The 27,389-nt window shown below is 42.1% G+C and overlaps 1 protein-coding gene across 5 annotated transcripts in view; it reads right to left on the reverse strand.

Annotated features, from left to right (window-relative positions):
- Positions 1-27,389, reverse strand: part of MRTFB (myocardin related transcription factor B) — a 389,460-nt gene that overhangs the window by 99,118 nt on the left and 262,953 nt on the right. The window contains exon 1 of one of the 5 annotated variants that reach the window (XM_056536175.1): positions 1,681-2,042. The exons of the other annotated variants lie outside the window; for them this stretch is intronic. Coding sequence (XP_056392150.1) covers positions 1,681-1,798 — 118 coding nt within the window. The 5' untranslated portion in view covers positions 1,799-2,042. Of the gene's footprint in view, positions 1-1,680; positions 2,043-27,389 lie in introns of those variants that run through there. 5 annotated transcript variants of the gene reach the window in all.

Consider the following 27,389-nt stretch of genomic DNA (forward strand, 5'->3'; position numbering starts at 1 on the left):
ATTAACTTGTTATTAATTAATTTCTATTCACATAATGCTGTAAGATAGCAATGCATTGTGGGTGCTTAGAGTACAGTTACAGAGGTAGGTCACATGGCAGACCGCATAGAAACCCAATGTCTGTTTCTATGGGCAACCAGTAACATTAGTGTAGGTATGAATGACGAAAAGGACATAATTGAAGAAGAGTACTAAAACAGTCAAAGTATCTGCAAACATACTCCATCTCTATGGGAATGCTGAGGTCCACAAGAAATTGCTCTGCAGTGAAAACGCACAGAGAGAGACACCCATCAGAAATGGCATTCTCAAAATAAGGCAACCTCAATAAGATAATGCAGTCCTATGTAAAACCACCATGCATTGTGTCACTCCTCCTGTCCCAATCAGATTGGGAAGGACCCCTCTTTTTTCTTCCTGTTTGATTTGATTTCTTTTTACTGTGCCTGAATTGGAATATGTTGCATTAGAATATGAATATTTGGTGACATCTGACAATCTCATCTCTGCTTCTAACATGCAACATTTATGTTCTATGTAATAAAGTATTTTGCAAACAATACAAACATAATACAAAAATGAATGGAATAAAAAGAGCCATGAATGCAACATTGTAATATGAGAAGAAGATGAAATCGAGACAGGGACGTTTATTTCCTCATGAAGCCAAGGTAATGATTTACACCTAGACCTTGGGCCACAGTAAGCATGAGATCATACATTCCCGTCAGCAAAAGACAGATGGAAGATGATGTAATCTGCAAGTATTGTTTATAGACAAGGCTGGATATGATGCCCTCTCTATAATGTGTTGTTCTATAAATGCAGAAGAGCTGAGTTTCCTAGGTACAGCAGAGGCAAGCTTGGCAATTGTCAAATGTGTGATTAGCAGTTTACATAGGATTGCAAGCAAATCTACTGAAGTCAGAGAGTTAGCTTTATGTACTACGTGCCCAGAGTCTATACATTTCTATATGCATTTGTCTGAAATTGACTATAACAACTCCTTTGTAGTAGCAATTCCTGACAGTATGTACAGTGCACAGTATCAATTCCAGGTAGGCACGACCTAAGCTGCTGCACATAATTTCATATTCCCACGGTGTATTTTCGTCATAAGCAGATACTTGATGAATCCGAATAGAGATTGTAACCATCATAAAGAGGATTGCAGGGACTATGACATTGCTGGAATTACTATGCCCCTCTGCAGATAATATATGAAATCCAGATATGGAAACATTAGTAAAGTCAAACTTCATTTAGATAAATCAGAAGATGATGACAGAGGATGAGTATAAAGGGCTATTTACTGGCTAAAAAATACTTCCCTCTAGCAGGGAATAAGTAGTTAATAGAACAATGTCAGATGAAAATCAATGAAACCCACTTTACTAACCATCAGAAAACAGAAGAAAGTCCATAATCATATTAAGTACTTATGACATGTCCCTAGGTAGATGCAGGGCCTGACCGACAATGACAGGCACTGGGTCATCTACACACAGGCTGGTCCTCTTAGCCAGCTTAATGCAGAAAACAGATGTACAATGTGAGGATGCGGACACTGCAGACACACATTGGAACCACACTCCTCTGGAATCAGCTCAAGCCGGCTGTAATCATGACTGCATTGCAATGCATGCCCCTCCACCAGTCACAAACCACAAGCTTACTGACCTTCCTTCAGACTTCTCTGGCTGTTTGGATCAAGACATTCCTTGTCTTTCAAAGGATCAAAATCCCCAGCAGGTATAATCTCAGTATAAGCAGACTGCTTTTTACTGCTATCAATCATGATGAGGTTGCTTCCAATTATTATATATCCAGCAAAGACCAGGGGAGATGAGGGAAGATGGACTGCAGGAACAGCACCAAATCCTTCTCGGGATAGCCGTCAAAAGTGGACAAATTACATGTCTAAGCCAGGGAAAAAACCATGGTGCTTCCTTTCAATTGTGACTTGCACACACAGTGAATTCTCGCAGACAGGGAAGCGGAGCTGTGGAAACAGCAGTGAGGATCTCCACCCCCTTTGTAGAGCTGCTCTCCACCCACCAGCAGTCTTCCTGTACTCCCAGTAAAAGAACCAACGCTGACTCTGAAGTTAATAATAAATCCACTGCTAGGACAAAATACATTGTCACTGCTGCCTACATGCTGCTGGGGAGGACTTGTCAGCCCACCATCACTTGGCTGCAGTCCACCCACCACTGTATTCTTCAAGCAAGTATCCTCAGAAGTTTAGACAAAGGCCAAGGCCAAGACAGCGTTACAGTGTGATGTTATTCCATGCTGAAATCACTGGCGGAGATCATACACTACACAAGCTGCATGTCAGGTTTTGTCCCTCAGGAGAAGACTTCTTCACAAGAAGTAGCAGCAAATGGACAACCAATGGATCTAGCTGAAAACCCACATTCTTGGCATGTTCCTGTGACCCTGCAAAACCCAAGAAATCTCTGCACCCTGTATAAGAAATCCTACAAATGACTGATCCTACTTAGCAAAACAAAAGAACAGGGCATCATGTTACACCCCAGAAAACATTTACTCAACACCTTTTACTCTACATTCCAACCAAATACTTACCTTCTCAGGTTTCATTTAGAAGGAAAAAGGTTAAAATGAATGACTTTGCTGTGCAGGTAAATACAAGCTATTGTTCACTGTTATCAGCTATTGTGGGCAGAGGCCAAATAAAGTGTTCCCCAATGGATAAATGACTAGATATCTAGGCAAACATCTACATGCATATCCGCAACATCCGTATAAACTGCACTATTTATGTACGGTAGTTTAGGCTTGGTGCACTGCTCCAGACCCCTGTATAAAAATTACACCGTTAAGTCAAAATATCACTTGTGAACTTGTGTTTTCCTGTGTTGTCTGTTGTTACCACCATGCTTTTTCAGAACCAGCATTAAATAAGTAGCCACCATTCGGATTGCCATATAACCAGACAGATTTGCCTTTCAGGAGAGTGGGGAAGCGATATAGTGAGGATAGATAGCTAGACAGACAGACAATAGATCGTAGACAACCCTTGCAAATACATGGAGATATACAAATATGCCAGAATTATGTGCAAAGTTTCCTGGAAAAAGACGGAATATTACCAACACAAGCACAACAATGATCCATAAATGGGGATGAAAATACACAGACACTACTGTTTTGCCTGTGTCTTGATAAAGAAAAAGATGACCTCCTTATTTTGTTGTATACATGTACTTGTATAGTATACATACAAAAGGGAGGTCACAAAGTTATCAGCTTCAGAAGTCCATAGAAAAACATGACATCACAAATCAATATAAGTAACAATTTGATGTATACTCATCCTATATAAGAAACTGTACAGCCACCAATGTAGTTTCACGTACTCATTGTAGTCGCGTTACAAGCATTGCTTGACTCTGCAGTGTAGAAGTAGTAGCTTTTAAAATCCTTGCCTTAAGACTCACCCCACGCGACAGGAAGAGAAGAAGTGAAGCAGATGCTGAGACAACATCTGAAGTAATCATGAAAGTGGTTGATCTGGCAGCATAAAACACTGGAAAGGAAGTACACCCCACCACACGCCCCTCCAAATAGCTTCAAGACAGATCCCAGGAAGGATGTCTATCAACTGGACCCCTGGAACTATACTATGTGAGCTGCTACGGTGATGTCTTGCTTTCATATAAGTATGCCTGATAAACATGATGGGACTCCTTGTTACTCAGCTAATGACACAATCAATGCTCAATATCCAAAATTGATTTAGCTCAGAGTCAAGGTTTGTAGGTTAAGAACGGCCTGATGCACAGCAGAAAATATACAGAATGTATAGAAAGTAATACATACTAAGGTTAACAGCCCACCAAAAAGCAGATGTAAAATGGCCTATAGCACTGTATACACTAGCCACTTACCATCCACCAGTTACTTCAAAGAAACTGTAACAATAACATCTGGGTTAAGATGAAGACTGCTGAAACAACTACTGGATTATAAATTATTGTTAGTTCACACCTGAAAGTAGCCTTAAACTTGTGGTATACCACAGAATACAAATATGGGTGCCAAATGTGGTCGAAATGTGACTACATTCAGCATATTTGCAAGTGTTTACAATTCTTTGCAGGACTTTAAAGGGGTGCTCCGCCCCTTGACATCTTATCCCCTATCCAAAGGATAGGGAAGTTGTCTGATCATGGGGGTCCTGCTGCTGGGGACCCCCGCTATCTCAGCTGCAGCACCACAGACATCAGATGCACGTCACGGCCACGTCATCCTCAATGCAAGTCTATGATACGAGCCTTCGGCACTGCATATGACGCTCTAAACAAACCCGGGTATAGCAGGGAGATCGTGGGGGTCCCCAGCTGTCTAGGGGAGGAGTACCCCTTTTAAGCATGGTTGCCAATGCATTTGAGTCCTCACTTTCTACAGCAATGTGACGGGTCAAACGGTCTCAACACTGAGGCCCTGACCGATCAAAACTTTTGACATGTAGCAAATTTTTTTTTCTTTAAATGGCGGTAATGCTTCAAAGGTAACCTGTCAGCCTGAAAATACAGTCAAATTCATAAACATCATGTTATAGAGCAGGAGGAGCTGAACACATTTAATATATGGTTTTGTGGGAAATATTAAGTATAACTAGTAACTTATCGATTGCGGGGGATCAGAGCAGGAACGGAGGTGGAGGTAAGTAAAACAGTTAGTTAGGATGGCCACTGCTTATTGGAAAGGGCTGTAAAAAACCTGGACACCACTATGAAATTCTTAGTTACTGTAGCGACCTGGTGCCTGGGATTTGTCATGCCCTGCTTTACAGGCACATGCATATAATCAAAATTAGGCTGATTTTATATGGCTACAACATTCTTGCATTTTATAAACTCTTCCTTTTTTGTCTGAAAGGGCCAGAACCCCTTTGATAACCACCGGACCATGAGAGGGCGTATCGGTGACAATACAGACTAGGGATGCCTGATTTGGGGACAATGTCATATTGAGGTCATGTTGAAAAATATTGCGATTATGATATAATAAACAAATGTTCATTCCCCATCTGACGCATATCACACCCATTCCATATACTCCCATTTAATGTCTATTCCCCCCCCCCCCCAGTTCTCATCTACCCCATTTCACCCCCCCATTTCATGTCTATCCCCCATTTCATGTCCATCCCTCTTAATATGGTGTCAGGGCATGGGGGATTAGCACAGACCCTTGAGGAAGCTTGGCGGAGTTAAACATGTCAGGGAGGGCTAGTTAATTTGGTGTTTCAATCATTTTTGCTGCAGGCCTTAACTACTGTAGCTTTGGTATCAAGTGTGGCACCAATATTTATATGCAGCGCACTGGTCGTAGGTGCTATCACACTTTTTTATACATAACTGTTAATTTCCCTCTAGAAGTATAGGTGTTTTAAACATTGCACTTCATTTTAATTGGGATTTTCGTTGTGATTTTAGTATTGATAAACTGGTTGCACTTGAAGGACCTTTCAGTTCAGCTAATCACTGGTCAAAACAGGACACCAGGTAGATCCTGCAACCAGCTGCTTGTCTCTGGCCAAGGAAGCACAAAAGACACCAGAACTGCACAGAGGAAAATTGGATCTTCGAAAGACCTACAGCGGACCGGGGCAAGGTATGCATCATTTTTCCCCCCACATTTTGTTTCCCACATTCCCAATACACACATGGGGGTCTGGGGCCAGGACAGGATATACATTCAATTGTAAAGATTTTGCAGGCACGTAATTGCAGTAAACGCAAATGGCATATCCCGATTTGATTAGTTTTTTGATTATTTTCTGCAGCCCTAGAGAATGTTTGATGTTGTTGGTATGTTGGCTTATGTTATATCAATAGCTGACCTGGCCATGACATTATTAGTGTTAAACATATATAAGTAAATATTTGGGTATTTCCAAGCACCCGCGTATAAGGAAGAAGAGGAATGGTATGCTGAGTAAATATTTAAGTAAAATATAAAAAATGATCAGATGCCAGCAAGCAGTATGAGAAGTTTAGTCATATGGAGCCAGTGACCAATGTAAAAAGAGTGTAGGAGGATCAGCCTCTATATTAAGGGTATGTTCACATGTAACTAAATGACCTAACAATCTTATGTGATTTATCACTGCTATAATTCAGTTTGGGGAATTCCATTGTGTAGTTTCTGCTGCAGTGTGAACGCATCCTTAATGTCCCTTTAAAATCAGAGTTTGTGGGCTTGTCTCTTCTGAAAAAAGGAGGGTGAGGAGGGAAAAAAAAGTAGATGATGTGTTTTCTATTTCTTGCTAATGTTTGCTCACGCCCCCGCACTATCTTCTGTGGGAAAATTGCTTCTGAGATGGAAAAAGACTGACCGGCTGTGCAAATGCTTTGGAGGGGACATCGCTAGAACACGAAGACCTAATGCACTGTGAGTGACATTGCTTGAATCTCTATCAATCCAAAACATGCCACTAAAAATGAACTCAGAAGAGTTATCTGGTACTGGTCCAGAACCAGCAGACATCAGATATAAGGAAAAAAAAAAAGGTTAAGAACAACATTTAGCTTTTCCTTAGTTCTATATGTTCCTGGGAAAGCTGGGCAAGTCCTACATTAAAACACAAATAAGGATAACGCAATGACTTCTGCCAAATCACAAAACTGCTGCATAAAGAGGTAGATTTGACATTCAGGAGACTTGGAAAGCTCTGAGACAACTCCTATGGGAACTGGGAATACATTCATTTCCTGCTGTCACTTCTGAGAACAGAGAGGGAAGAAAAAGAATTAGCTACGAAATAGGTAAAGAAGAAAAAATCCATGAAAGCTATAGTGTAATAGTGACTTATGGGTTAGTCTTTAAAGAGCAACTGTCATAAAATCTGGGTGCAATAACCTGCACACAGCCTTTGTACTGTGTGCAGGTGGTAGGTATAGCAATGTTTTTACCTAATATTTGCAGGTTTCATGACCCCAAAAAATGCTTTTGATCAAAGCCACTGACAGTCTGATAGGCGTGGTGCGTGCAGCGGCGCGCACGTTAGATTAGCTGAAGGGCGCAGGCGCTGGGATCTGTGTGTCAATCACACAGCGGTCCCAGCGCTGACATAAAGGGGGTGGGCGTGGCGGCGGCAGTGCATCGCTTACCTCGCACCACGCCTATCCGACTGTCAGTGGCTTTGATCAAAAGCATTTTTTGGGGTCATGAAACCTGCAAATATTAGGTAAAAACATTATACCCACCACCTGCTCACAGTACAGAGGCTGTGTGCAGGTTATTGCACCCAGATTTCATGACAGTTGCGCTTTAACCCAAAAAATAATGTGATATTGAGGGGTTATCCAGCCTTCAAAAACTGATGGTAAAGAGCCCAAGACTAAGCAGCAGTTCAATGTTTACACTGACAGCAGATCCGGCTTGTCTACTTCTGAATGTTATTGTATACTTCTGTATGGTGCTGGCAATTGTTAAATATATTATACTTCTCTATATTTCTCACAACATATAGTACAAGACATTTAGGAAAACCAGCTTCTGTGTGCATATTGATTCAGATGATAATAGCATACGATTTTCACTGTGAGGTCTTGTCATTCTTTACCAACATTGTTTTGCATGTGAATAGGTCTAGACTGCAGAGACTGATTCACTAGTCTGGTTAAGCTACAGTTCATCCTTGCATTCTTCCATACAAGTCATATACATGTAATATGGAGAGGAGTAGATCAGCTCACCAACCATGCGTCCAATCCACAGCGCGGCAGGTGTGCAGCAACACCAAACAGTAGATAGGAGAAAGGATGAGCCAGCGTGGAAGTAGCAGAAGGTCCCTTTATTGTAATAAAATCAAAACACAGGTACAGGAAAGCATAATGACGCGTTTCAGGCGTAAACCGCCCTTAGTCATAGGTCATATGACTAAGGGCGGTTTATGCTTGAAACGCGTCATTATGCTTTCCTGTACCTGTGTTTCGATTTTATTACAATAAAGGGACCTTCTGCAACTTCCACGCTGGCTCATCCTTTCTTCATATTATGTGTCTTTGAAGGTTTTCATCCACACAGGTCATGGTCTATCTATGTAGTAAGTCAAAATCTACAAGACTGGTTGAAAATATCCCTTCAACTAAAAAACACAGCACTCTCTAAATAGAGAAGTCATCTCATCCCTTGTTTGTAGCTTTCTCAGTGCATAATAAGGAAACCTGAAGGCGAGAATTCCTTTTGTTTTCAGAATCCTGGACCTCCCATTTTTTTTTAGTGAAGATCTTTATGGTGTATCAACTTTCTTAAAGCGGTGGAAAACTATTTTTTTTTTTTTTCATATCAACTGGCCCCAGAAAGTTAAACAGATTTGTAAATCAATTCTATTAAAAAATATTTCAGTACTTATCAGCTACTACAGAGAAAATGTAGTTATTTTCTGTCTGACCACAGTGCTCTCTGCTGACATCAGTGTGGTCAGGCAGAAAACAACGACTCAACTTCCTCTGGAGCATACAGCAGCTGATAAGTACTGGAAGGTTTAAAACCTTTTAATAGAAGTAACTTACAAATCTGTTTAACTTTATGGCACCAATTAATTTGAAAAAAATTGCCATTCCATCGGAATACCCCTTTAAAGAGGTTGTCCACTTTAAGAATTCCCATTTATGTGAGCAGAGCCATCAGACTACAGCTCATCATGGGATGCCCAGTTTCTGGCACCCCAGTAATCCGCCTTTATCTTTTGGGGGAACCACTCAGAAACTGTTCTTGAGGACTTAGATGATACTTCTTGAGATGTGGTCAATTGTTGCAGCTCTTCACTGTGGCTATTAGAGGGGGGTTCAGATCCAGAGGTGTTGCGAGATCTGGTGTTCTGCCCATCTCTGCCTAAAATATTTTGGAGGAGACACTGGGTGCAACGCATCCAGTTTGTTGCATCTGGCATTTTCTGGAGAAGCTTTGCATTGCTGGACATATGCAACAAATAAAAATCCCTTTTAATCGCTAAACCCTAAAACATATCCATCTGTAACAATCTGGTCAAAGGAAGCAAAACTAAAACGAAATAAATACAATTAATCTATATAATTTTTCAAACCACCAGAGGTGCGATGACTTTTAGAAAGCCTCTAGGGTGCATTTACATGTCAGTAAACACTCCATGCTGTTTCCAGTTAACAGAAGTCCCCTGCATTGTTACATGTATTTGTATACTACCAGAGAGGGGATCGGCTACCCTCATGCAAGTCTCTGCAGCCCTGTGGTATGTCAGCTATGCAGCCTTATCAGTGCTGTCAGCAGGAGCTGCCCTACAACAACATCAACAAGGGAACACTGGGAGACACTCTACAGAAAATATCCTGGAATATCAAACTACAGTAATGTGCCTGCACTGACACCGAAAGACACATACCCTACAGTCCTGTAAATGTTGTGCAACTGCAAATCTCTGCCAACCACAGCCTATGGCTACAGGATATGCTGGGACTAACGCAAAGCAAATGTACATGTAAACCTACCTTAATACCATGTGAACAACTGGTGAAACTGCCAAAGTAAAAACAAAACAAGAAACAAAGATCATCTGTACAAATACTACAGATACTCACAGAATACACTCGCAGTTACATTTCTTACAGAGATGGGATTATGGGAAACAGCATAAACCATTATATGGCAGATTAAATTAAGCATTAAAATGTTAACAGTGATAAACATACCTGCCCTATGCATTATCAGGGAAGTCAACTATATCATTAGCATCAAATAACAGAGGTGTTTCAAGCCAAGTGCCCATGTAGCAGAGCTAAATGTCATTTAACCCCCATCTATGCCAGACTCCTAAATGTATATCTCTAGTCATCCACCAATACATGACCCCACCCCCATAAATGACAATGAGCGATATACATTTAATGCATAGAATAGTATAGGTACCAAGAAGTACTCTCATTCTTACTGTACATACAGCAGTAGATCAAGAAGCAACGAACCCTCCTTCATTCTCTGAAAAACACATTCTGATGCCTCAAGGTCCCAACCAAGACAAAACCTTACTCACTCAAGGCAGCCGGGAAGTGGAAGGAGCGGAGCCAGCCCACTTTAGGGCAAAACTCTGCCTCAGGATAGTTGTTTTTCAAAGGGTAAAAGTGAATGCACTATAAGCACAATCCATCATTACACAATCCCCCTTCCCAGCCTTAGACACTCATCTATCTAGTGTGAGAATAAATACACAGAGAGCACAGAGCCCGGGCTGGCTGTCAAAAAACATTCAATACAAACAAAAATTGCCCCTGGGACAAAGAAAAAATGTGACCTGGTCAATAAAACAAGATTATCAAGAAATTGTAAATGCATTAGGCACAGGCTGGCCTCCAAGAAGCATTATCTGCTGTAATAGAAAAATAAAAAACAATAAGGAAAATAATTAGGATTACAAAAGTAAATATGCAACAACATATCAACATCCAACCTTTAGGGAATAGAGTGCAGGACCAAACGAGCTTTATTTATGCTTTTTGGCTTCTTTTTCTTGTTTTTCTATTTGTATATTTATGGATGAGTTCAGACTCCGAATGAGTTTAATCATGTAATAAATCAGAATGGAGTTTTCTTAGTGATATGAGGTGGAGGAGGCATCTCCTTGATGCTGTCACCGGTAAAGTGTCTGGCAAAGGTTTGGTTCGGGGGGCCTGTCATTTCCCTTTCTTCTGTCTATTTATAACAGGCTGAGATAAAGTCCTTACATCATCCAAACTGAATGATTTTAAAACATAGGCTGACATTTATCATTGTCTTTAGACTTTTTTTGTGTCTACAAAAGGTGCAAAAAAGGCGCGAGCAGGGTTTATTTGCGCCTTTAAGTTGCAATCCACTGATTTTGGCAATACACATAATATGGAAGGGTTTCATGAACTGCGACTTTTTGTGAAAAGGAGCAAAGCCACTGAAAAGTCTCTAAAACTACACCAGCCCAGACTTCTCAGCTTTTTGGTGTATGTGAATAGAGAAATTTCAGAAAATGTGACCTGCGCAAAATTTATCAAATACTCTGTGACCATTTAATAAATGTGGTGCTCCTACACATTACCAGCAAAGGTGTAGAAAAATGCTTCACCTACAATGATAAATGAAAATGAAGTATTTCTCACAGAAAAGGATTGCAGTAACACATGTTTTGCTATACACATGTTTATTCCCTTTGTGTGTATTGGAACTAAACCAAAAAGGGAGGAAAAAAAGCAAATTGGACATAAACTCCAAAAATGGTCTGGACAAAATTATTGGCACCCTTTCAAAATTGTGGATAAATAAGATTGTTTCAAGCATGTGATGCTCCTTTGGGGCAAGTAACAGGTGTGGGCAATATAAAAATCAACCCTGAAAGCAGATAAAAAGGAGAGGAGTTCACTTAGTCTTTGCATTGTGTGTCTGTGTTTGCCACACTAAGCATGGACAACAGAAAGAGGAGAAGAAAACTGTCTGAGGACTTGAGAACCAAAATTGTAGAAAAATATCAACAATCTCAAGGTGACAAGTCCATCTCCAGAGATCTAGATTTGCCTTTGTCCACAGTGCGCAACGTTATCAAGAAGTTTGCAACCCATGGCACTGTAGATAATCTCCCTGGGCGTGGACGGAAGAGAAAAATTGATGAAAGGTATCAATGCAGGATTGACCGTATGGTGGATAAGCAGCCTCAAATAAGTTCCAAAGATATTCAAGCTGTCCTGCAGGTTCAGGGAGCATCAGTATCAGTGCGAACTATCTGTCGACATTTAAAGGGGTTCTCCTCCCCTAGACATCTTATCCCCTATCCAAAGGATAGGGGATAAGATGTCAGATCGCCGGGGTCCCGATGCTGGGGACCCCGAGGATCGCTGCTGCAGCACCCCGCTATCATTACTGCGCAGAGCGAGTTCGCTCTGCACGTAATGACGGGCAATACAGGGGCCGGAGCATCATTACATCACGGCTCCGCCCCTCATGACGTCACGGCCCGCCTCGTCAATACAAGTCTATGGGAGGGGGCGTGGTGGTCGTCACGCCCCCTGCCATAGACTTGCATTAATGGGACGGGCCGTGGTGTCATGAGGGGCGGAGCCATGACATCACGCTGCTCCGGCCCCTGTATCGCCCGTCATTACGCACAGAGCGAACTCTCTCTGTGCAGTAATGATGGCAGGGTGCCGCAGCGGCGATCCCCGGGGTCCCCAGCAGCGGGACCGCGGCGATCTAACATCTTATCCCCTATTCTTACCCCTTTAAATGAAATGAAACGCTATGGCAGGAGACCCAGGAGGACCCCCCTGCTGACACAGAGGCATAAAAAAGAAAGACTACATTTTGCCAAAATGAACTTGAGTAAGCCAAAATCCTTCTGGGAAAACCAGGAAGACCAAGATAAAGCTTTTTGGTAAAAGCACATCATTCTACTGTTTACCAAAAATGGAATGAGGCCTACAAAGAAAAGAACACAGTACCTACAGTGAAATATGGTGGAGGTTCAATGATGTTTTGGGGTTGTTTTGCTGCCTCTAGCACTGGGTCCCATGAATGTATAGAAGGCATCATGAAATCTGAGGATTACCAATGGATTTTGAGTCGCATTGTACAGCCCAGTGTCAGAAAGCTGACAGGACAATGACCCCAAATATGTCAAAAAGCACCCAGAAATGGATGGCAACAAAGCGCTGGAGTGTTCTGAAGTGGCCAGCAGTGAGTCCAGTCCTAAATCCCATTGAACACCTGTGGAGAGATCTTAAAGGGGTATTCCAGGAAAAAAAAAAAATTTTTTCTTACATCAACGGGCTCCAGAAAGTTAAACAGATTAGCAAATTACTTCTATTAAAAAGTCTTAATCCTTTCAATAATTATCAGCTGCTGAAGTTGAGTTGTTGTTTTCTGTCTGGCAACAGTGCTCTCTGCTGATATCTCTGCTTGTCTCAGGAACTGCACAGAGTAGACGAGGTTTGCTGTGGGGATTTGCTTATAAACTGGGCAGTTCCCAAGACAGGGGTCATCAGAAAGCACTTAGGCTGGGTTCACACCACGTTTTGTTAAATACGGCTCCCGTATACGGTTGGGAGGAGGGGTGCGGGGCTTAATTGCGGCGCCCGCACTCAGCCGTATTCGGGAACTGTATTTAATGTATGTCTATGAGCCGACCGGAGTGAACCGCAGCCTCTGGTTGGCTTCGTTTTCGGCCGTATGCGGTTTCCCGACCGCAGGCAAAAACAAGGTCGACCACGTTTTTGCCTGCGGTCGGGAAACCGCATATGGCCGAAAACAAAGCCGACCGGAGGATGCGGTTCATAGACATACATTAAATACGGTTCCCGAATACGGCTGAGTGCGGGCGCCGCAATTAAGCCCCGCCCCCCTCCTCCCAACCGTATACGGGAGCCGTATTTAACAAAACGTGGTGTGAACCCAGCCTTAGACAGTAAAGAACAATTCAACTCAGAAGCTCATAAGTACTGAAAGGAGTAAGATTTTTTAATAGAAGTAATTTACAAATCTGTTTAACTTTCTGGAGCCAGTTGATTTTATATATATATATATATATATATATATACACATACACAGGTTCTTCTAAAAAAAATTAGCATATTGTGCTAAAGTTCATTATTTTCCATAATGTAATGATAAAAATTTTACTTTCATATATTATAGATTCATTGCACACCAACTGAAATATTTCAGGTCTTTTATTGTTTTAATACTGATGATTTTGGCAAACAGCTCATGAAAACCCAAAATTCCTATCTCAAAAAATTAGCATATTTCATCCGACCAATAAAAGAAAAGTGTTTTTAATACAAAAAAAGTCAACCTTCAAATAATTTTGTTCAGTTATGCACTCAATACTTGGTCGGGAATCTTTTTGCAGAAATGACTGCTTCAATGCGGCGTGGCATGGAGGCAATCAGCCTGTGGCACTGCTGAGGTGTTATGGAGGCCCAGGATGCTTCGATAGCGGCCTTAAGCTCATCCAGAGTGTTGGGTCTTGCGTCTCTCAACTTTCTCTTCACAATATCCCACAGATTCTCTATGGGGTTCAGGTCAGGAGAGTTGGCAGGCCAATTGAGCACTGTAATACCATGGTCAGTAAACCATTTGCCAGTGGTTTTGGCACTGTGAGCAGGTGCCAGATCATGCTGAAAAATGAAATCTTCATCTCCATAAAGCTTTTCAGCAGATGGAAGCATGAAGTGCTCCAAAATCTCCTGATAGCTAGCTGCATTGACCCTGCCCTTGATAAAACACAGTGGACCAATACCAGCAGCTGACATGGCATGTTCAAAAGTGGCAGCTGACATGTTTCTGGTTCAAAAGTAGCTTGACCTGGGGAATGCGGCACTTGTAGCCCATTTCCTGCACACGCCTGTGCACGGTGGCTCTGGATGTTTCTACTCCAGACTCGGTCCACTGCTTCCGCAGGTCCCCCAAGGTCTGGAATCGGTCCTTCTCCACAATCTTCCTCAGGGTCCGGTCACCTCTTCTCGTTGTGGAGCGTTTTCTGCCACATTTTTTCCTTCCCAGACTTCACATTGAGGTGCCTTGATACAGCACTCTGGGAACAGCCTATTTGTTCAGAAATGTCTTTGTGTCTTACCCTCTTGCTTGAGGGTGTCAATGATGGCCTTCTGGACAGCAGTCAGGTCGGCAGTCTTACCCATGATTGCGGTTTTGAATAATGAACCAGGCTGGGAGTTTTTAAAAGCCTCAGGAATCTTTTGCAGGTGTTTAGAGTTAATTAGTTGATTCAGATGATTAGGTTAATAGCTCGTTTAGAGAACCTTTTCATGATATGCTAATTTTTTTAGATAGGAATTTTGGGTTTTCATGAGCTGTATGCCAAAATAATCAGTATTAAAACAATAAAAGACCTGAAATATTTCAGTTGGTGTGCAATGAATCTAAAATATATGAAAGTTTAATTTTTATCATTACATTATGGAAAATAATGAACTTTAGCACAAAATGCAATTTTTTTGAGAAGAACCTGTGTATATATATATATATATATATATATATATATATATATATATATATACACACACACACACACACACACATATATAGTTTTTTTCCTGGAATACCCCTTTAAAATTGCTGTTGGGAAAAGGTGCCCTTCCAATAAGAGAGACCTGGAGCAGTTTGCAAAGGAAGAGTGGTCCAACCTTCCGGCTGAGAGGTGTAAGAAGCTTATTGATGGTTATAGGAATCAACTGATTTCGGTTATATTTTCCAAAGGGGGTGCAACCAAATATTGAGTTAAGGGTGCCAATAATTTTGTCCAGCCCATTTTTGGAGTTTGGTGTGACAATATGTCCAATTTGCTTTTCTTCCTCCCTTTTTTTGTTTAGTTCCAATACACACAAATGGAATAAACATGTGTATAGCAAAACGTGTTACTGCAATCCTTTTCTTTGAGAAATACTTAATTTTCTTGAAAAATTTCAGGGTGCCAACATTTACGGCCATGACTGCAGCTGCTTTTTTCCCCCCAAAACAGCACCACACCGGAAACCAAAACTGAATGGTTTACCCCATAACAACCAATTGCGGCTCAGCTTTTATATCTTAACAAGCTCTGAAAAAATGAAAGCTGAGCAGTGATTGGTTGGTGTGGGCAAAACCAGACATTTTTGGTTTCAGGCAGATTGATAAATCTGGGACATTGTTTCCTAAAGGCCCATTTATACTACGGAACATCATATTTTGTATGCAGAAGGCCACTGATATCAATTGGCAATAGCGCATTTTCGAGTGGTCCTATCTCCATTTACTGCACTGCATTTTCAAGCGGCTTCTTCTGAAAGAATGAATATGCTCATTCTTTCTGCCATTCAGATTAAACTGGTCTAGTGAAACCAAAATGAAACTATTCATACAGGTTTACATGCTTTCTGTTCTTTAGATCAACTTGTTTCAAGGTTATGATTTTAAGCTCTACTTTTACATCCACTGCCTTAAAGGGGTTCTCCGGTGCTTAGACATCTTATCCCCTATCCAAAGCATAGGGGATAAGATGCCTGATCGTGGGAGTCCCACCGCTGGGGACCCCCGGGATCTTGCATGCAGCACCCCGTTTGTAATCAGTCCCAGGAGCGTGTTCACTCCGGGTCTGATTACGGATGTACACAAGGCCCACGGCGTGTGATGTCACGCCGCCGGCGACGTGTGACGTCACGCTCCGCCCCTCAATGCAAGCCCACAGGAAGGGGCGTGACAGCTATCACGCCCCCTCCTGTAGGCTTGCATTGAGGGGCGGAGCGTGATGTCACACGCCGCCGGCCTTGTGGTCGTCCGTAATCAGACCCGGAGCGAACAAGCTCCGGGGACTGATTACAAACGGGGTGCCGCGTGCAAGATCCCGGGGGTCCCCAGTGGCGGGACTCCTGCGATCAGGCATCTTATCCCCCATCCTTTGGATAGGGGATAAGATGTCTAAGCACCGGAGAACCCCTTTAAAGGGGTACTCCGGTGCTTACACATCTTATCCGCTATCCAAAGGATAGGGGATAAGATGCCTGATCACGGGAGTCCCGTCGCTGGGGACACCCGTGATCATGCACGCGGCACCCCGTTAGTAATCAGTGCCTGACTGATTACGGTAGACCGCAGGATCGGCGGCGTGTGACGTCACGCCTCCGCCCCCGTGTGACGTCACGCTCTGCCCCTCAATGCAAGCCTACGGGAGGGGGCGTGATAGCTGTCACGCCCCCTCCTGTAGGCTTGCATTGAGGGGCGGAGCGTGGGGTCACACGGGGGCGGGGGCGTGACGTCACACGCCGCCGGCCCTGCGGTCGCCGGTAATCAGTCCCGGAGCGAACACGCTCTGGGAACTGATTACAAACAGGGTGCCGCGTGCATGATCGCGGGGGTCCCCAGCGGCGGGACTCTCGCGATCAGGCATCTTATCCTCTATCCTTTGGATAGGGGATAAGATGTGTAAGCACCGGAGTACCCCTTTAACATGATTGTCAATGTAGCATGAAAGGAGATTGCAGATTATGGGTAAATATATGCACACACACATTCTTTGTAAAAAATTCTAATTCAGAACATTAGTTCCAATTCAGAACATGGCCCAGCTGAACATACATGTCATGTCTTTACAGTGGCCATCTGCCAGACACAACATCACAACATGTATGGACAGTTTTAGGATGGCAGCTCCATAATATTTTTATTTATGTCTTTACAGATGCCTGCATGATACTGAGCTAGAGGGCGCGGTTGTATCTCCTAGCTTTTTAGGTCTTCCCGATTGGCACTTTGAAGCTTTTACTTTCAGCTTTGATAGTATATTGAGCAGATGGCTGATGTCCTAGTGAAACATTTTTGTTTAGAATTCTATCTTTCAGAATCGACAGTACATACAGCATAACTGCATGTTAATTTAAAATCCATTTAGAGCTATAATACTAAACAACCCCTTTAAGTCTGTCTCCTTGTGATAGGAAACTGGCTGAAGCAGGAGGTAGAGCACAGTTAAGCTGTTAATTGTGGTCATTAGATCAGTGGTTGCGCTGGGATTAGCGGGCATAAGACTGACATAAAAATACATCTATGTTATGCTAACATGAATCCAGCCTACAGCTGAACCTCATAGGACATACTAGAGAGCATGTACAGAGAAGGGAAACAGGACGCGAGTCATGGGAAGTTTTATATGGCCATGTTTACATGGCGTAAAATGTGCAGAATGTCCACACTGAAAACATGGGCGCACAGCCCGCACATTTGAATAATCCGTCAGGCGCTAGAAATGCGCTCAGAATTGTGCCTCATAGAAGGCAATGCATTTCTGAGCTAAATCCACAGAAAGAATAGACAAGTCTATCCTTTTTGAGGATGTCCGAATCAGGATTTCTGTGCCACAGAAATGTCTCCATGTTAATAGCGCAGCACAATCCCACTTAAATCAATAGGACTCATGGGGAGTGGGGGAGGGATCTGAGAGCTGCCAGGTTAGGTGATAATATAATCCTGCACATCACAGGTAGTCAGCCAATCAGGACAGACTGACCTACTGTCTACAAATTAGAGCATGTAATTAATTGGTTGTCAGTCTGGGGATCACATGACTCAGTTCCAATAATGATACATACGGACACTGCTGAGCTGGGATGAAACAAATTACATTGCATAAACACTGGTGATAAGTTAGTATTATTTGTGCAAAAAAAATCAGTAACTAAAATTACTTGTTGCAACCAAAGAAAACTTCCATCATTCTTAACCGCTACAGTAACTGAAATTATGACATTAACGGAAATTACTGGATAAAACTAGAGAGATGCTAAACACAGCAAAACAGAAAATATGAGATTCCAGGTTGAAATGATCAGGAACAGGTTTTTTCTTATCTATTAAATATTTTGGAGATGAGCAGCACCATATCTGGCAGTTCCGCTATTATTAGTGTGTTCCAGGCCCTGCAATTGATTACATACTAATCAGCATCTCAACTGCAGAAGCGGCAGCTGCTGAGAATGCCATTTACATGGTAAATCTTAGCGTTTCTACTTCTCCAAATAGGTATTCAGAGCATGACGCGCTGAGACACAATCCTTCTCATAGGCAGACACCGATGTGACAGCTCCTGCACAGGAGATGTAGCTACGCACGGCTCAGAAACCATGCTGTGATTCTGCCATGCATGTCTCACACAAACCATTAGTTCTCCATGGTGTCCTAAATAAATAACATCACACAGACTGCGACGCAATAGCCCAAGATAGCAAAATAACTTTTAGATAATATGTTATGTAAATAATCCACGTTAATTACTATAAAAGGCATATTCATATGCTGTAGAGACAATGTAATGTTCCCAATTGTATTCATTGTGGGAATGAAGTGTAGGGAGTACATTAAATCCTAATATTAGGAAAAACAGAGTTATTTGTTGAAATCCCGAATATATTGTTACTTTAATGGGACAGTCCTTTAGAAGGGCCCCAGACCAATAAACTAAACACAAAGCATCCCCAGCTGGGACCCAAGCAATCAGCTCTGATCTGTGGGAAAACCTGGCAGCAAGTGTTTAATTTGCCTGCAGCGCCACCACAGGTAAAACTTAGTATTAGATAGTACCCACTCAAATCAACATCTGTCCATTTAATGCAGGATAGGATAGGTCATCCAGAGCATAGAACACACGACTCCCCTAGTAAGAATTGCTAAGAGACTAAAGGTTCACGCAAAATATTTTAGAGAATGTTTTTTTTTTTGTTTAGCTGTATAACTCGGCAGAGAGCAATGTTCTTTCAGCATCATTGAGAGAGGTAAAGACAAACCATCTTCAATTGTCCTGAACGATGACAAGAGAACCCTATGATGATGAAGGGGTATAGTGTTCTGCAAACCCTTACAAACCATTAGTTCTATTTCTGGAGGTTGATATGTCAGAGATTCTCTATAACATGAGGTACAATACATTTCTTCCTTCTTCTCTTCGGATGATCTGACCCAAAAGGTATAAGCACATAAGTAATGCATACATAAAATATGACATTTTAGAGATTCTGTATTTACAAATAATGATATTGTCATTACAGTGATATCATAGAATGATTCCATCAGAGTATCATCACATGAATCACGCTAAGAGGAAAACGGATTGTGGTGTCTGTACTTGTACGTTAACCGAGCTGACATCACTGACATGGATGGCTGCCAAATCAATATAGAGTTTCCAGTGTGGTCTGGAGGTATGCTTGCAAAGAGAGCATGTTATCCCGAATACACTCTCTCCATGATATGCAGCCTACAATTCATAGACTTACTACAATACATTTTAGAGGATTTTACTGGCTTGAAGTTCCTAGACCTAGTATTTAAAGAGGCCCACAACCTTACATGCATTCAATACCAATGGTATTTTCATGCAACAGAGAGACAATTGAGTCACCTCAGGTACCGGTTCCAAGGTGTAACTGTAATATCTGCACCAGAGAATATTGATGTGTCTTATATTAATGTCACAGGAACATGGTTAATGCACACAATGATATTCCACTGAAGGTATAATAAACACAATTATGTCACAGTAAAGGGGCAATAGAAATATCTCTAAGTTAAGTGACAACGTTGGTGAAATAGTAACAGTGGTGTCATAGTGTAAGGATGATGTACAATAATTATGTCACAGAACAGAGATAAAAAAAATAGGTATAGGCCACACACATTTATTAAAAACAAAGCTAAACAAATGCCACAGTACAAAGAAAATAAACAGTATCATAACACATACAATGATTTAAAGGAGGTTTCTAGGACTTTGATTACCAGGATAAGAAATAATTATGATCAATTGACGTACAAGTTCCAGCTACCACACCCCAATCAGCTGACTGAAGGGTCAGAGCATTTGGGAAAGTTCTGAGGCTTCTTTTTGTTTACTAAGCACAGCACCATACACTTTTTAGCAATGGTGTTTTAGTGTAGTACCAGGCACAGCTGTTACAAAATGTACAGAGTTGTCTCTGGTAATAAAGAACACTGGCTGGAGTGTCAGTGTAATCTAAATGACTAAACAGAGCTTTAAATCTGCAGCTTCAAATCCTAGGGGTTTATTCACATGTACAGGATCCTGCACATATTTGATGCACAGGATTTAAAGCTGTCCCAAACTCCTTCCTCTGAGGCTACCCTGCATTTCTTTGACTTCATGAGAGGGGCTTGCCTGTGGAGGTCTCTCTTTCAGTTGTCCTACAATCAGCTACGGTTCTTTCTTGGCCACACCCAGGTGTTTACACTTTTACTCTTACTCCCTTTGAATCCATTTTAATATAGTCCTCTCTTCCGACAAACCTACTGTCAATTCTGCAGTCCATGCTTGTTTCTGAAACCACCTCCACTTGCCTTAATTTCCAAATTGCTTGGGAAGAGAACCTGAGGGGTCACAATGGTTACTGAGGGATGGAATAAGGCTTTCCCACTGGCACATAAAATGCCAATGCTCAGGAAAAGAACTATAAGATATTGACCAGATAGTACCTTGCTCTTTCCTTTCTCAACAGAATGTTTCCCCTAGCTCCTGATACTTGCGGTGGGAACAGCAGAGCTTATATGCTCCATATTTGGTGGAATTGCCCATTGATGTCCCAGTTCTTGGGCAAAAATCCAATAGAATGTTTTCTGTCATTTTCTTTCAGTGTCAAGGGCAGTCATCCCTAGGCATTGGTATTCCTCTGCAGCTCCATCTATGAAGGAATGGGTCTCTAAAGTTATCTGTCGTATGAAGAATTTGCTGGTAAATGACGCAGGCAAGGTTTTAATCTGGAGAGGAAAAAATGGCAGAGCTCCTCATGGGACGAGTATCGTTTGATACACAGTGGCCCTCATTTACTTAGAAAATCGGGTTATAAGTCTATCTTGCTTTCTTACCCGACTGATTTTTTTCCCCTGGTATTTACTATTATGTTGCATCCTGTTTGTCGCACGTGGGTTTTGTTGGTTTTGGTTTCCAACTCCTCTGAGTTGTCGGAAAAAAATCCACAACAATTCAACAAATTCAGGTTGGAAACCTTTATAAATACGTGGGAAAGCTCAGAAATGTCGGGTTACGCCCCTTTTTCGGGTTTGGGAGAATCCACATCGGGTCAGTCGGGAAAAACTGTTGCATCGTGTCGCAGACTGGCACACGATGTCTGCAACATGTCGCAGACAAAGATGCGCCAAAAAAACCCGACAAAACAAGTCGGGTTTAGAATAGTAAATGAGGGCCAGTGTGTTGTCAAGCAAGTGATGTGCAGTGGGTGTTGGTAAACCACTCACCTTGCTTAGTTGTGTAAATTGACACAACTACAAATGCGCTTGGATGATCATGCAGGTGATGCAGCCTCCTGGTCCCGGATCTTTGAGTACTCCTGGCCGGTAGGTATAGTGGTAAATATGAGAGTAAAGGTTTACCAGGTTTTCGGCGCAATCCACCAAGGATGGGTCACAGTTTCTTCAAAAGAATTTTTATTTGCCAAAGAAACAACGCGTTTCAGAGCTTTGGAGCTCCTTCGTCAGGTAAACATGGCAGTATGGCAGTACTGAGTGCTAGAGTGCTCTTTATGTCCAAAATTGGCGCCAAAGTGTAGTTAGCCCTGCCCCCTGGGCGTGGCCGCCAACTCCAGGCCAATGATGAACACAAGAGTTTAACATTGTCCTACTTAATAAACATTGAAAAAAACACATTAAAAACTTCATGACATCAATATAATTGAACACATGAATAAACTTAGTATACCTTGTTATTTGTTTTGAGTTGCGATAGTGGTTCATAAACGCCACTGAACACTGAGTGTTTAGTGCGTATGCGTCCGCTAGTATGATGCGGACACAGGGCGCACGCGTCCACTGGTCTGGTGCGGGTGTAATGAAGGATCATACTATGAATGGCGTGTATCGGCTGAGTGCTGGGGCCGTATTGAATGGATCTCGGATTGAGCGGCACCTGTGAACGCGTGCGCAGTGAATAGAGGGGGGTCGGGCTGTTTGACACGTACGGGCGCGTGCATACTTGTCAATTGCCAAACGGTCTTTACTGCGCATGCGTTAGCAGCGCTGTGTAAAGAACTAGGTGTGTGTATGGGAGCACAGGATATCAAACTGTCTCACATAGCGCATGCGTGGAAAAGTAGTGGATAAAGGGAAAAAGCCAAGGCAAGGTTGACAGATTCCACTGGTCTTGGTCTGGCTGGTTTGAGTTTCAAGATGGCCCTGATCTAGTTCAATGGCTTACGTTGCTGCATAGTTACCTACCTACCTTCCTTCCTCCTTCCCTTTACAGAGCACTGCTGTAGTACTATGCTCATCTCATGACCAAAATGTATGACTGTGACTCACCTCCACCTCCTTATCCCTCTTGCTTCTCCCCTACCCCTTTTAAATTGCTATATGTTATGGTATACTGTGACTTTCCATTGTTTGTATTATATGTTTTTCTTTTGAGGGGCCTATTCAATAAAACAAATATCACAGTACAGATATAATAAACAGTAAAGTCACAGTACAGAGGATAGACACTGGCATTTAAGTGATAGGCTGAGGCTATGCACAAACTGATTTTTACATTTAAATGTGTTTATCATTATGTGAAATCATCTGACATGTCAGATTTGTTCAGTGACATGAGACCCCCATGAGCTTTAATGAATGGTCAGCGGTGCATAGCACTGTGCCTATTTGCTTCCACTCATCCTCTCTCAGTTCTGTTTGGAGAATGGCTCAAGTCCATATACTTTCCAGGAATGTGTGTACCATTAGCGCTGCTCCACCATAGCCTCAACCATTGAGTGGTCACATGAGCAAACCAACCAAGTCCCTTCAGATGAACACATGAATAAGATAAAAATCCGGCCCCACCTTTGCATTGACTTGAAGCCAATCTGTATAATATTCAGACTGATTTCCTTGAAATTATTAGGTTTACACTAACTGCACATGTATTCATCTGATGGGATCTGCTTCAATGTACTATACCATAAGGAATGAACATTTACTATAAAGAGCACACATGCACATAGATTCATCTATATGGTATGTGTACAGTATATGATGAGTTATTAAAATGAGCACAAGTCACTGTTGCCTTGGGACACAGATATACAATTCATGTTCTACCAGAGTGTAAATCTTATGTGAAATGCACTAATCATTAAAAATTGCACAATGGGCAAGTCCAAACAACCAGTGGAGGAGTGTCCTGTCAGTCTAAGGTCCTAAGTCGGTAAACAAGAAACAGAGATTACATTAAACCTAATCACCAAGGGAAAAACGGCAACTACATCTTTCTCTTATGCATTAGAATGGCGTTAACTTACTGGAATTTCAGTCCTTTGTCTATATGTTATATATTTCATAAAGTTGTTAGAAACAGTATATGACCCCTTTTAGAATTAGCCTGATTTCTATACATCTTTTATGGTGGTCATTAAGGGTAATTATTATAACCCAGCTAGAATAAGCTTTATCAACACTCCTATGCGGGAATTGTGGAAGCTCGGCTGTCCATATACCGTAATAGCCAAGCTTTTGCCACAACTACCAAAAGCAGACTAACCCTTCACATGCTATGATCAAATCATGACCGCGGCATGTTAAAGGGGTACTCCACCCCTAGACATCTTATCCCCTATCCAAAGGATAGGGGATAAGATGTCTGATCACATCAGTCCCACCGCTGCGGACCCTCGCGATCTTGGCTGCGGCACCCCAGACATCCGGCGCACACAGCGAACTTTGCTACGTGCAGTCACGGTCACACCCCACTCGTGATGTCATGCCCCCTCAATGCAATCTATGGGAGGGGGTGTGACAGCCTTCACATCCCCTCCCATAGACTTGCACTGAGGGGGCGCGGCCGTGACGTCACGAGTGGGGTGCAGCCATGACGTCACGAGCCTCCAGCGCTGCACCAGACGCTCTAAACTAATGCTGGGTGCAACAGGGAGATCGCGGGGGTCCCCAGTGACAGGAACCCCATGATCAGACATCTTTTCCCCTATCTTTTGGATAGGGGATAAGATGTCTAGGGGTGGAGTACCTCATTAAGAATGCTGCTAACCTGCAGCAGCAGCCATATTTGGTATCGTCATGTCCATAATGACCCAAACATTAAAATATTTTATTATTTATCCAGAATATTGAACACTGAAAAAAAGCATATTTTTTGCTGTAAAAGAAAATGATCAAAAATTCATACATCTTCCAAAATGGCACCAACATTTTTTCTATAAAAAAAATTAAACCTACCATATATACTCGAGTATAAGCCGAGGCGCCTAATTTCACCCCAAAAACCCAGGAAAAGTTATTGACTCGGCTATAAGCCTAGGGTGGGAAATACATCATTCCCCCCATATCATCATCCAGACCCCCGTCATCATTCCCCCCCCCCCTTCATCATCACCGCCTGTCAATCCCTTCATCAGTGGTCTTCAACCTGCGTACCTCCAGATGTTGCCATCGGCTGTCCGGGCATGCTGGGAGTTGTAGTTTTGAAATCTCTGGAGGTCTGCAGGTTGAAGACCACTGCGGCCTTCATCATCATCCAGACCCTCCCCTTTTAGTTTTCTATTCACCTCCCCCGGTTGTTAAGGAAGGGTGAGCTGGTCCGGGTCATCTATGCTGCAGGGACCGTCCGGTGGGGAGGGTTAGTCGTTCCGGGTTGTCCATTTTCACCGGGGGGGGCCCTCTTCTCCGCACTCCGGCCCGGCCCAGTGACGTTGCCTTGACGACGACGCACAGGGACATTCATGCGAATGAACGTCTCTGTGCGTCGTCGTCAAGGCAACATCACTAGTCCGGGCCCGGAGAAGAGGGCCCCCCCCCCCCGGTGAAAATGGACAGCCCAGAACGACTAACCCTCCCGACTAACCCTCCCTTCAGCATAGATGGCCCGGACCAGCTCACCCTTCCTTCCCACCGAGGGGAGGCGAGTAGAAAACTAAAGGGGGGGTCTGGATTATGACAAAGGCCGCAGTGGTCTTCAACCTGCGGACCTCCAGAGGTTTCAAAACTACAACTCCTGGCATGCTGGGAGTTGTAGTTTTGCAACATCTGGAGGTCCGAAGGTTGAAGACCACTGAGAAGGGATTGACAGGCGGAGAGTTTACTCGAGTATAAGCCGAGGGGGCGTTTTCAGCACGAAAAATCGGCTTATACTCGAGTATTTACGGTATGTTGACGTCACTATGTGGCGGACTTTCTCAGAATCTTCTGTGGACAGCCTGCGGAGAACCTATCCCTCTTAAACTTGCAGCAGGAAACACGCTACAACTTTGAATCAAAATCCGCTCTTGTGACCGCACCCTTAAAGTTATCGGTTTAGAAGTGTGGGGTGCACAGGTGTTTTGCCCAATAAATAAATGCACAAAATACAGAATTACTGACAAATCTGTTCTTCTAAATAGTAAATATATAAGTTCTAATACTTTGAAACAAGGTCGCCCCTGTGTCATCATGACACTACTAAGGGGATGCATATAATCCTGTGTGCTACAGGGGAACTCAAACAAATATTAGACATATTGTACATATTGAAATATTATACATATTGAAAAAGAGATCAGACAACAACTGATATAAAGTAATTTTATTGAAATGACAATTAAAAAACATATAATATGTGAAAATGGAGAAGTGCTGTAATGGTAAACCAATACACAAAAATGGGGCTTAGGAAGAAAAAGGGTTGCTATATTGCAGCAGCTAAAACGTTATCCAATCAGACAGTGCAATATATCAGAAGCATTTGCAATAAAGATAATCTCTCTGTAAACAAATACATCCAAAATAGATAAGGTGCCTATGGTAAGTGTATGGCATATAAGCCAAATATGCATATGAAAAAAAGGACTATAAAGTGACATGTGCCAAAAAAAATCTTACCCATGTGGGATAGCAACCGGAGCCCCGACCCCTACGATTGTTTTGGTTTCCCTTTTTTCTTTTTCTTTTTTAATAACATTTTAGCTGCTACAATATAGCAACCCATTTTCTTCCTATGCCCCATTTTTGTTCATTGGTTTACCATTACAGTACTTCTCCATTTTCACATATTTTTATGTTTTTTTAATTGTAATTTCCATAAAAAAAACATTTTTTTTTACTTTATATCAGGTGTTGTCTGAACTCTTTTCCAATATGTATAATTCTTCTCAAGACTTGTTTACACACAATGGCCCTGATTTACTAAGAGTGGAGTGTTGTTCTTTTTGTGGGTTTTGATTCCTGACAGGTATTTTTCCATGGTATTTACTAATGTTTATCTACCTTTTTGCTTTTTTTTTACTACTCTTAGCTGTCTGTTTTCAAGAACTCAAATCAAAATTCATAAATTTTGGGTGATTTTTCCCACCGGGCCCTTTTTGTATTTTTAAGTAAATAGAGAGTTGGTTCTGGCACAGACACAATTTGTGGTGCACTGTGCCACATTTCGGTGCACAACCCGACAAAATAGCTTGAGTTTACAATAGTAAATCAGGGCCAATATTTTGCCCATTGTTTGGGGTTTTTATTGCACATAAAAAAAGCTCAATTGAGCTCAATTCATATAGAGTTCTATAAAACAATATGAAAAGGACCATCAAGGACCATCAATCTTTGAGTCACATAACTATCCGAATAAAGTCAAATAAATTAAAGAATCAAATGACTTGTAATGAAAAAAAGCACAGAATAAAACACCAAGGAAAAACACATTTTGTAATACAAAAACTACATCTTAGGAGTGAAAAATGAAGGTGCAGTTTTTTGGGCCAAAAAAATTAAAAGCTAAACCAAAGTTGTGAGCAATTCCTAGCTTTAGACTACTTTTACTAATCTTACAGAACTGGGCATACAGAAAATCCTTAGCAGATTACAGAACCAGCATTTTACACATA

This window comes from Hyla sarda, chromosome 8 (genome assembly GCF_029499605.1).
Source record: "Hyla sarda isolate aHylSar1 chromosome 8, aHylSar1.hap1, whole genome shotgun sequence".
In the NCBI taxonomy this organism is placed as follows: domain Eukaryota; kingdom Metazoa; phylum Chordata; class Amphibia; order Anura; family Hylidae; genus Hyla; species Hyla sarda.